Source organism: Tachyglossus aculeatus, chromosome 9 (assembly GCF_015852505.1).
Source record: "Tachyglossus aculeatus isolate mTacAcu1 chromosome 9, mTacAcu1.pri, whole genome shotgun sequence".
Taxonomy (NCBI): domain Eukaryota; kingdom Metazoa; phylum Chordata; class Mammalia; order Monotremata; family Tachyglossidae; genus Tachyglossus; species Tachyglossus aculeatus.
In genome coordinates this window covers 42087997-42100541 of record NC_052074.1, presented here as the reverse complement: position 1 = coordinate 42100541, position 12545 = coordinate 42087997, and the positions used below count along the sequence as shown (strand labels likewise).

Sequence of the window (12545 nt, the reverse complement as noted above, 5' to 3'; positions counted from 1 at the left end):
AGCGGTGATTTGTGGTGTGGACTCGGACAAGGGGCGACTTCTTGATCATTAATTTTTTCTCCAGGTGGAGTTTTGCGGAAGCACGATTTCCCCATCAGGGAAGGACGGAGGATATTCCTTGCCGTGCGCTGAAACGTCCTACGTCTCAAAATCTCCACCACCCGCGCGGGGCTCACAGTCTTCACTCATTCAGTCGTACTTTCTGAGCGCTTATCGTGTGCCGAGCACAGTACTAAGCGCTTGGGAGAGGACAGCAGAACAATAAACAGACACACTCCTTGCCCACCACCACGATCTAAAGAGGGGATAATTCTCGCGGCTCCTCCCAAGCTCCGGCTACAGCTCAGCGGGAGAGGAGCCAGCTTGGGAATTCTGCCCCTCAAATTCTGGTTTCCGGAAAAGCTGAGAAATGCCAGCCAGGGAAGTTTAAAGCTGGAGTCCGCAAGGGTTTGCCAAGAAGGCAGCAAACCGTCAGCCCAGGCTGGTAACATTCCCTTGTGTGTGTGGTGTGCGCGCACCCGCGTTTTGGCCTAGTGGCAGTTCTTCTCCAGCTGTGTCCTTTTTTTTTATAATGGTATTTGTTGAGCGCTTACCGTTGGTCAAACTCTGCTGTAAGCACTGGGGGTAGAAACAAGTCAATTAGGCTGGACACAGTCCCTGTCCCGCAAGGGCCTCGCAGTCAAAGTTGGAGGGAGAACATCTTTCGGCGAGGTTGCTTCCCTACCTGGAATTCTTTTTGTGTGTGTCCTTTCTCTTAGATCGGAAACTTCTCGAGGGACAGGAATCAAACAATACATATATATATATATATATATACACACACACACACACACACATATATGATATGTGTGTGATACATATGATATACATATGACACACACATCATATATATGACATATGTGTGTATATCATATATATCATACATATATCATATATATCGTATATATTACATTTGATATAACATTTGATATAACATTCGATATAACGTTCGATATAACGTTTGACATCATATATATGACATATATCATATATATGATGTGTATATCATATGCATATCATATATATCATACATATATCATATATATCAAATTATATCGAACGTTATATCAAACGTAATATATATGTGATTTCTTATACGATATATATGATATATATGATGTGTATGTCATATGTATATCATATATATCATACATATATCATATATATCGTATATATATTACGTTTGATCCCTGTCCCTCGAGGAGTTTCTGTTCTACGATATATGATATATATATATGATATATATGATGGCATTTATTAAGTGCTTACTATGTGCAAAGCACTGTTCTAAGCGCTGGGGAGGTTACAAGGTGACCAGGTGGTCCCACTGGGGGCTCACAGTCTTCACCCCCATTTTCCAGATGAGGTCACTGAGGCCCGGAGAAGTGAAGTGACCTGCCCAAAGTCACACAGCTGACAATTGGCAGCTGTGACTCTACTGGACGCTCCCAAGTGCTTTGGGCACCGCTCTGCACAGGCTAAGCGCCCACCAGAGACCACAAGGGAGACCGAAAGCCGTCTCAAATGTGGGGAAAGAAAAGCAGCCCAAGGAAGGAAATAATAATAATAATTACTATGTGCCAAGGACCGTTTGAAGCACTGGGGCAGATACAAGTTAGTCAGGTTGGACACAGCCCCTGTCCCGTATCGGGCTCACACTCTTAATCCCCGCTCGGAGGCCCCAAGGAGTGGGCCTTGTCCAAGGTTACACGGCAAACGGGTGGCGGAGCCGGGATTAGAACCCATGACCTTCTGACTCCCATCCACTAAGGCGCGCCTGCTTCTTGAGTAGCCGCACGAGGGAAGACAGTCCATAGGAGGAAGAGGCCTGATTCCCAGGGACGTCTGGTCTGCCTTCAGGACACAGTGTGAGCAACGACATCCTGGATTCGATTTATGGTCCACTTAGCCAAGACCCTGTCTCCGACTGAGGCCACAGGATGCTAGAAGAAGCAATAATAATAATAATAATAATGATGACGGCATTTGTTAAGCGCTTACTATGTGCAAAGCGCTGTTCTAAGCGCTGGGGAGCTTACAAGGTGATCAGGTTGTCCCACGAGGGGCTCACGGTCTTCATCCCCATTTTACAGGTGAGGTAACCGAGGCTCAGAGAAGTGAAGTGACTCGCCCAGGGTCACACAGCAGACACGTGGCGGACACCTGACCCCTCGGTCAGAGACAGCCTTAATTCTGTCCGGCTTGGGCCTACTTACTCTTGTTGTGCTTCCCCCGGCACTTAGTACGGTGCTCTGCACAGAGTAAGTGCTCGAAAAATACCACGAGAGACGACTTATTTGCGACTTGCCCCCAAACCCACTTGAATCCTACGCCTACTGAAACTGCCCGAATTTTATGATTGTGCCCACAAATTAAATCCAGATTCCTCTTTTTTTTCCAAATTAAAACCGGATTCCTCTTTTTTTCCCTGCACAGTGTATTTTAGGGGAGCCAAAATATTGTTTTCATTTTCCTATTAAAAAAAAAAAAAACCCAACCCCAAAACCAAACGAAACCGGGATACTATCAGCAAAAGATACACTGAGGAAGAGAAGCCGACCTCCATCAAAAACTCATAAGCTTCAATTCAAAGAGAAAGAAATAGCTCTATGGGCATATTCAAGGATGAGTGACCAGTTTTTTTAATCGCAAAGTAGGTGCAACATTTAAAAAAATGTTACAACACTGCATGGCCTGTAAATGCTCACAATATTTACATTAACTGCTTACATGAAATCATAAAAACCCTAAAAGAGGAGGAAAAAAAAAACCGTATGGACAGAAACAATCTACACCTAGCACCCACATCAATGCCATTATTAACCGATGAAGTCAAGTGCACAGACATACTTTACATAGTCTACTAATGTAAAGTATATACACTGGTGAGAGAGCACAAACCTAATTCGTTAAAATGCCAAAAAGAAGGGTCGGCCAGTACAAACTCAGCTTTAGGACAGATTCGAAACCAAACCCCCCCCCGGAAAAAAAGAAACGATACCAAAACAGAACCAATATCCCCCAACCAAAACCCAAATGTTAACTAAAAGAATCCCACCCCCGGACTCCCACCGTACGCAGGCGTGCTCGTCCACGCGACCGTCCACACAAACACACCACACACACTCACGTGGTCATGAACTTGTGAGGAGAAACACCCGGAGAGACAAAAACAGCGGGGAAGCGGAGCGGGGGGACGGCGTCGGTGGCTTCGACGGAATGGACGGACACGTGGAGGCCCGACGGGCGGAGGTGTCGACCGCGGGCGAAGCCGGGACGCAGAAGGACCAAACGAACCTACCGGGTAGAAGGAAAGTCCCGTCTCCAGCCCACCTTGGCCGCGTGTGGCTAATTGCGTTCCCACGGATCCGACATCCTCGGCATCCTCTCCGGTCATCCCCCGGCGGGGCCGGGATGACCAGGACGGGGCGGTGAGGCCGCCCGCGGGACGCCGGCGCGCTACGCTTCTTCTCCGCTTCCTCGTCCTTGCCGGTGGCTCACAGTTTTAGGCTTGTATATCCGTAGTGTATTCGTTCCTCTCTACGTCTGTGTTTCACGTTTCTGTTTTTTTTTTTTTTTCTCGTCACTTAATATAATATAAATAATTTGGTTAATAGATTTAACCTGCGCGCTTCAGCCACATTAATATATATATAAGAATCTGTTAATGGTATAAATAATTTTTCTTAAATAAAATAAATCTGATATGTTACATAATACTGATAAAAAAATCGCCGCTGCTAACGGTTTGGACGCGGTCAGCTCCTCTTCCGGTTTGGTAAAACAATACTGCAGGATGGAGTTGGGGGGGGGGCCCGCTTTCGCTCTTTCGACCGGCAAAAAGGAAAAAAATAAAGAATCAAAGTAGGGTGGCGGCGGTGGGGGGAAGAGGGGGCGTCCCACCGTCACCCCGTTTAGGGTTTCCTAATGGAGCCGGCGCCCTGGATTTTGTAAACACAACGCTCTGCCCCGCAAACGGAGCCGACGGCGGAGGTGGAGGAGCTATTTCGGGTCAACAGGCAGCTAGGAGAACTTCCACTACAGAAACGGCTGAATAAAATAGTCATCTACCTTTTTCCCCCCCGCCCCCCAACTCCCGGTTTTTTCTCGTCTTTTCTTTTTTTATAAAACCTACTCTACTTTAAAACTTAGGTAAAAAAAATACGCAACAAACGGTTGCCATTTTCGATTCATAATTTAGACCTGTGAGCTCTCATTCCTTTCGGAATCTGCGAGGTTTCGCTCTCCTACAGAGATCCTGAAACAGAGCACAGAACTTCCAGACAAGGTTCATGCCAAACAGACAATATAAACGGACACTCAGTGGTGTGAAGTGTATGTCATAATGAAGCTATTACATAGTCATGCCTTTCCTCTGCTGTTAAATACAAAAACAGCATCTTTTACATTATCATATAAAAGTATTTAGGCTGCGTTTTTATTTATCACTTTACACCGGTACTCTCTTGTATGTGTACTCAATAGAAACCAAAGAATTTTGTACACTATTTTTTTTTTTTGTACAATAAAAGATAAAGTGTGCATTAGGTACGCTTGTACATGACAATATTGTACAATATTTACAGTTCAGGTATCACCGTGAAATTCTGTATTATCTATATACACCGTGAAAATCTCTCAGAAACATCTGGCCTATTTCGTAGGATCACAATTTTAGTATTATAGAAAAAAAAAAAGTTTCTCCGCCGTCGCTCGACGCTCCATTACCGGCGCCTCGCGAGGGTTTCCGTCGGCCTGCTCTGGCATTCGTTCTCCTTCGGGATCCGAAAAGGAAGCATCGGTTGTACCCCCGTTTCGCCTAGTGCCCCCCGCGTGGGGACGGGGGACGGGGGTCGCTACCCGCCCCCCCCCCCCCCAGCCACGACGGACACCTAGCGCCCTCGACCCCGGTGGGGGACAGATTCGACACGGGCCCGTTCTCGTCGATAAATACTGGACCGTCGACAAAGACATTCAATGTTATCTCGAGATCTTCCTCCTCTTGGGCTTCGGAGGCTTCACCTGCCTGTCCCCCGGTGGGATCGGGTGAACCTGGAAACAAAACGGGGGGAAGGGGGAGACCGGTCCGTCAACCGAAGGTATTTATCGAGCGCTTACTCCGTCGCGGAGCACCGTACTGAGAGTAGAGCACGACAGAATCGGCAGATGGGTTCCCTGCCCGTCACACTTCAACAGAATTAGCGGACACGTTCCCTGCCCGTAGCAAGATGAGAAGCGGCCCGGTGGACAGAGTGGGGGCCCGGGAATCGTCAGAAGAACCTGGGTTCGAATCCCGGCCCCGCCACTTGTCCTCTGTGTGACTTTGGGCAAGTCACTTCACTTCTCCGGGCCTCAGTTACCTCACCTGGAGAATGGGGACGGACCGTGAGCCCCACTGTGGGACAACCTGATCACTCTGTAGCCTCTGAAGCAGCGTGGCTCAGTGGAAAGAGCCCGGGCTTTGGAGTCGGAGGTCATGGGTTCAAATCCCGGCTCCGCCAATTGTCAGCTGTGTGACTCTGGGCAAGTCACTTCACTTCCCTGTGCCTCAGTTACCTCAGCTGTAAAATGGGGATTGACTGTGAGCCCCCCGTGGGACAACCTGATCACTCTGTAGCCTCCCCAGTGCTTTGCACATAGCAAGCGCTTAATAAATGCCATTATTATTATGATTATTATCTGTCAAATGGGGATCGAGACTGTGAGCCCCATGTGGGGCGGGGGCTGTGTCCACCCTGAATTGGTTGTATCGATCCCAGCGCTTAGTACAGTGCCCGGCACGGAGTACGTGCTTAACAAATACCGTTAAAAGGCCGAGGGAGGGGTTGCCTCCCGCTAAGCGGGCCGGAGTGTTGTCCCCTCGCTGATGGGCGGGCTGAGCGATGGCAACACTAAGATGCTAAAATCTCACAGAGCCCGGAGAGAAGGTCGTCTGTTTAGGAAGAGGGACGAAACGTAAGGGCGTGGCGAGGGGGGGGCTCTCGAGTCGGCCATCGCCATCAGGAGCTGGAGGCTGCCGAGGCTGAAAAATGGCTTGATTAATAATATTAACAATAATAATAATAATATCTGTTAAGAGCCTGCCAAGTGCTCTACTACAAGAACACCTGAGAACGAGAACTTGAGAAGCAGCGTGGCTCAGTGGAAAGAGCCCGGGCTCTGGAGTCAGAGGTCATCGGTTCAAATCCCGGCTCTGTCACTCATCAGCTGTGTGACTTTGGGCAGGTCACGTCACTTCTCTGGGCCTCAGTTCCCTCATCTGTAAAATGGGGATGAAGACTGTGAGCCCCTCGTGGGACAACCTGATCACCTTGTATTCTCCCCAGCGCTTAGAACAGTGCTTTGCACGTAGAAGTAGCGGGGCTCAGTGGAAAGAGCCCGGGCTTTGGAGTTAGAGGTCATGGGTTCACATCCTGACTCCGCCACATGTCTGCTGTGTGACCTTGGGCAAGTCACTTAACTTGAGCCTCAGTTACCTCGCCTGTAAAATTGGGATTAAGACTGTGAGCCCCACGTGGGACAACATGATCACCTTGTATCCCCCCAGCACTTAAAACAGTGCTCTGCACGTAGTAAGCGCTTAACAAATGCCATTATTATTATTATTATTATTACTACAAGCTAATCAGGTTGGACCCAATCCATGCCCCAAACGGGGCTCACTGCCTTAATCCCCATTTCACAGATGAGCTAACCGATCAATAAATCAATCCATCAATGATGTTTATCGAGTGCTTACTACGTGCAGACCGCTGCACTAACCGAAGCACAGAGAAGTGAAGTGACTTGGCCAAGGTCACCCGGCAGACAAGTGGCAGAGCCGGGATGAGAACCCAGGTCCTTCTGGTCCCCAGGCCCGGGCTCTAGCCACTAGCGAAGAGAAGGACCTACCTCGTGGCCTCCAACCGAGTCTTTCCCCCTCGAGACTGTCGGCTCGTTACGGGGCAGGAAACGCGTCTGCTCGTTCTGTTGGCTTGTCCTCTCCCAAGTGCTTAGCACAGTGCCCTTGCATGGTAAGCATTCAATAAATATGATCGATTGGCTGGTCTCTGGCACCGAAGAGGTTTTCCCAGTGTTGACGGGGGGCTTCTGGAGTCGTGAAACCAGGTGGATGTGCTTGGAAAGATGCCAGGAGGCCTCAGAGGGGCATCTCCCTCTCTCCCCGGGCCCTTCCACCCTGTTCCCTTCTCCAGAGGTCGGGCAGCCCACAGTGGTTTCCCGCAGTCCCACAGGACCGAGCCACCCTGCTCAAATAACCATTTCCAAAGAGAAAAACTCTGCTCGCCCTAAATGGCCCTAAATCCAAATTGCGTGTTTATCCTTGGGAGTTCAGGCCTCCAACGGGAACGTGAAGAAGACGGAAAAGTCACCCACCACACCCCGAAAGGGAAAAAGGAGCCTATTTCGATGCCTGGACGATTCAAACTTTGAAAGGCTGCGGGAATTCATATCTACCTTTCACTTACCAATTCATCTGCACAGCTTCCACGTTAAAAACAGTCATTCACGTTGACGGACTACATTAAACTTCCCTTGCTAAATGTTTTCTAAGGGCACCAAGGTCAAATGAGAAGAAAACAGAATGAATCCATGCTGCCTTTCAACCACATTTCAAATGCTTCTTTAAACTGGAGGGAAACCACATTCAGCTGCAGCAGCAGAATTTCAGGTTCAAGATTTCTTTTATTATGTCGCATTAGGAAGGAGTGACCCTCGGTTCGCGATCTGCTGAATTCAATCAGCCCTGTGATCGCTCACCGACAGCTTGGTGGATTTTAAGAGATGATTTAAGCGGGAGAGATTTCCGTTATTCAGTCGGGCCCATTGTGTCTGTCTCCCGCTTCTAGACTGTGAGCCCGTTGTTGGGTAGGGACCGTCTCTATATGTTGCCGATTTGGACTTCCCAAGCGCTTAGTACAGTGCTCTGCACACAGTTAGCGCTTATTACTCTATTTATTTATTTATTTTACTTGTACGTATCTATTCTATTTATTTTATTTTGTTAGTATGTTTGGTTTTGTTCTCTGTCTTCCCCTTTTAGACTGTGAGCCCACTGTTGGGTAGGGACTGTCTCTATATGTTGCCAATTTGTACTTCCCAAGCGCTTAGTACAGTGCTCTGCACATAGTAAGCGCTCAATAAATACGATTGATGATGATGATGATGATGATAAATACGATGGAATGAATGAATTGGCTTTGCTGATTCGGCCTCAACTCTTGGCCGTTTCAAATGACAAAGGGAAACATCTCTAAGCTGTAAGCTCGTTATAGGCGGGGGAATGTTTCCGCTAATTCCTTTGCACTCTCCCAAGCGCGTACAGAGTAAGCGCTCAATAAATGCCACTGATCCACTGACCGATCGACAGATTTCATTTGGAAAAGAATCTCCGGCCGGGGTCGAGAAACTTGTCCAAAGGCCTTCTAAAGTGACCGAGCTCAGTTCTGTTGGCTTTGTCCTCCGACCGCTGGCCGCCTCGGCGGGGAGGAAGGCTGGGGACGGCTAGTGGTCAAGGGCCGGGTGCGTTCTTCCGGAAACCAGTGCGGTGGAGGAAAAATAAAACAAAACAGAGACTTACGTTCCCGGACATTTTATCCAGTTCGCTCATGGCCTCGTGAATAGCAGCTTCTAAATGGTTATTTAACTTCCCGCTTCTAAAAGGAAACAGACAAAGCATCGCTTGATACCACTTAGAACTAACTCTCTCTCTCTGCCTGCTTTCACTCTCCAGTTCCTAGGTAGCCTAAAATCCAGGGTCCAATTTTCCCGAGGAAACGTCAGCATTCCTGGCCCCCGTCCCACCTCCCCGTGACCCCAAGTTGCCCTGTCCCTATCACCTACTGAAGCTCCGCACGGGCCAATGGCTAGAACTGGAGAAAGGAAGGCCATGGCGAGCATGGGGATGGAGGGTCTTCCCTCTCCTCCCTCCCCGTCCTCCGTCCCCGCAGGCTTCCGGCTTGCCAGTAAATGGTTCCTGGACCGAAGGACAAAGGGCGTACGGACAATGACATCGGGTGATGGGGCTGAGTTCGGGGGAAACTGATCGGGAAACGTCTTTAGCGACCTATCTCCAACAACTGACAAGTTGAGAAGCAGCGTGGCGTAGTGGAGGGGACCTAGGTTCTCACCCCGGCTCCGCCACTTAAATAATAATAATAATAATGGCATTTGTTAAGCGCTGCAAAGCACTGTTCTAAGTGCTGGGGTGGTTAGAAGGTGATCAGGTTCCCCTACTGAGAGCTCACCTCCTCCAGGAGGCCTTCCCAGACCGAGCCCCTTCCTTCCTCTCCCCCTCGTCCCCCTCTCCATCCCCCCCATCTTACCTCCTTCCCTTCCCCACAGCACCTGTATATATGTACATATGTTTGTACATATTTATTACTCTATTTATTTATTTATTTTACTTGTACATATCTATTCTATTTTATTTGGTAGTATGTTTGGTTTTGTCTCCCCCTTTTAGACTGTGAGCCCACTGTTGGGTAGGGACTGTCTCTATATGTTGCCAATTTGTACGTCCCAAGCGCTTAGTACAGTGCTCTGCACACAGTAAGCGCTCAATAAGTACGATTGATGATGATGATCAGGTTGTCCCATAGGGGGGCTCACAGTCTTCATCCCCATTTTCCAGATGAGGGAACTGAGGCCCAGAGAAGTGAAGTGACTTACCCCAAGTCACCCAGCTGACAAGTGGCGGAGCTGGGATTTGAACCCATGACCTCTGACTCCAAAGCCCGGGCTCTTTCCACTGAGCCACGCTGCTTCACTTGTCCGCTGTGTGACCTTGGGCAAGTCATTTCGCTTCTCTGTGCCGCAGTGTCCTCAGCTGTAAAGTGTTTTGTTTTGTTCTCTGTCTCCCCCTTCTAGACCGTGAGCCCGCTACTGGGTAGGGACCGTCTCTATATGTTGCCAACTTGTACTTCCCAAGTGCTTAGTCCAGTGCTCTGCACGCAGTAAGTGCTCAATAAATACGATTGAATGAATGAATGAATGGGGATTAAGATCGTGAGCCCCATATGGGGCAAGGACTGTGTCTGTCCAACCTTATGAACTTGTATCTACCTCAGGAACTCAATATAGTGCCTGGAACAGAGTGAGCACTTAATAAATACCATGAAAAAAAGACACAGAACTGAAAAATCATGCTCCATTGCTCTATTAGGGAATACGCTGTAAAGATGGTTTGGTGGTTTGTTTTTTTTTTTTTTTTAAATGGTATTAGAGAAGCACCGTGGCCTAGAGAGAGAGCATGGGCCTGGAAGTAAGAGGGCGTGGGTTCTAATTCTGGCTCCACCACATGTCTGGTGTGTGACTCTGGGCAAGTCATTTAACTCCTCTGTGCCTTGGCTATAAAATAATAATAATAACAATAATAATAATAATAATAATAATAATAATAATAATAATAATAATAATGACGACATTTATTAAGTGCTTACTATGTGTAAAGCACTGCTCTAAGCGCTGGGGAGGATACAAGTTGATCAGGTTGCCCCACGGAGGGCTCACAGTCTTCATCCCCATTTTCCAGATGAGGGAACTGAGGCCCAGAGAAGTGAAGTGACTTGCCCAGAGCCACCCAGCTGACAAGTGGTGGAGCAGGGATTTGAACGCACGACCTCTGACTCCAAAGCCCGGGCTCTTTCCGCTGAGCCACGCTGCTTCTCTAAATGGGGATGAAGACTGCGAGCCCCACATGGGACGGGGACCGTGTCCGACCTGATGAGCTTGTATCTACCCCAGTGCTTAGAACGGTGCCTGGCACACAGTAAGTGTTTAACAAATATTATTATTATTATTCTCCTCCACTCCACCTCGCTGGTCCCTGAGTCAAGGCCTGAACTGCTAACCCGCTGGCTGCTCATTGCTTTTCAGACTCGGCCCAGTGACGGACGGTCGGGAAACGGGACGTGAAAACGTTTGTGCTTACTTTCTGTTCCTCTTCCGGGCTCGGCTGTAGGCTTCTAGACCTTCCGTTAGTGTCTTCAGCTTCTCGGGCTCCACCTGAGTGAGGAAGGCGGGGACACCAAACCATCAGTGGCCTTTACATCACAGACACGCGGTGAAGGCATTACCACCCACTTCGTGGCATCTAGCCAAATCGTTCCCCCTCGTTACGGGCAGAGGACGTGTCCGCTTATTCTGTTGGCTTGTCCTCTCCTGTGCGCTTGGTAGAGTGCTTTGCACGCAGTAAGCGCTCAATAAATAGGATTCCTGATAGGTCCCCGGCCCCGAATAACAATAATAATAATCATCATCATCGATCGTATTTATTGAGCGCTTACTGTGTGCAGAGCACTGTACTAAGCACTTGGGAAGTACAAGTTGGCAACACACAGAGACAGTCCCTACCCAACAGTGGGCTCACAGTCTAAAAGGGGGAGACAGAGAACAAAACCAAACGTACTAACAAAATAAAATAAAATAATGATAATGATGGCATTTATTAAGCGCTTATTATGTGCAAAGCACTGTTCTAAGCGCTGGAATAGGCCTTTCCAGCACGGACGGGGGGGCTTCTGGATCGGTCCCACCGGCGTTTGACTTTCTGATTTGGGGTGGAGGCTGTTGAGGCGGGGGCGGAGCGGGAGGACGAGGACCGGGGGCGGAGAGAGACGGAGTTGGGAGGGCCCACTCTTTAGTAGCGTGCTCTGCACCCAGAAAGAGCTCAATAAATGCCACCGATGGATGGATTCATATACAAAAGACCACCACTTTTCCCACCTTTAAAGCCTTATAAAAATGACATCTCCTCCATGAGGCCTTCCCCGATTAAGTCCTCATTTCCCCTACTCCCGCTCCCTTCTGCATTGCCTACGACTTTGGATCTGTACCCCCTAAGTGCTCGATATTCACCCCACCCTCAGCCTCACAGCACTTGTGCATATATAATAATAATAACGATGGTATTTGTTAGGTGCTTACTATGTGCCATATAATAATAATAATAATAATAATAATAATAATAATAATAATAATAACGATGGCATTTATTAAGCACTTACTATGTGCCAAGCACTGTTCTAAGTGCTGGGGAGGTTACAAGGTGATCAGGTTGTCCCACGGGGGGCTCGCATTAATCCCCATTTTACAGATGAGGGAACTGAGGCTCAGAGAAGTTAAGCTGACTTGCCCAGAGTCACACAGCTGACAAGCGGCGGAGCTGGGATTTGAACCCATGACCTCTGACTCCAAAGCCTGTGCTCTTTCCACTGAGCCACACTGCTTCTCTACTACATGTACTGTTCTAAGCGCTGGACATCCACAATTTATTTAAATGTCGGTCTCCCCGCCTGGACTGTAAACTCCTTGTGGCCGGGGCTAATACAGTGAACTCTCCCAAGCGCTTACTACAGTGCTCTGCACGCAGTCAGTGCTCAATAAATGCCGGTGGTTGATGGGAGCGGGTGTGCTGCTGTTTGTGCCCAACTCCTTTTCCCTCTTCCCTGTGAGCAAAAGGCTGTTGCTTGTATCCCCTTCCAGCGCTTAGAACAGTGCTTTGCACA

The 12545-nt window shown here is 48.5% G+C and overlaps 1 protein-coding gene across 1 annotated transcript in view; it reads right to left on the bottom strand.

Moving 5' to 3' along the window:
• Positions 1 to 2660: 2660 nt before the first annotated feature.
• The window catches only part of MBD5 (methyl-CpG binding domain protein 5), a 228469-nt gene continuing 218584 nt past the window's right edge, over positions 2661 to 12545 (bottom strand). The window contains 3 exon segments of the mRNA XM_038750886.1: positions 2661 to 5091; positions 8618 to 8693; positions 10970 to 11043. Coding sequence (XP_038606814.1) covers positions 5020 to 5091; positions 8618 to 8693; positions 10970 to 11043 — 222 coding nt within the window. The 3' untranslated portion in view covers positions 2661 to 5019.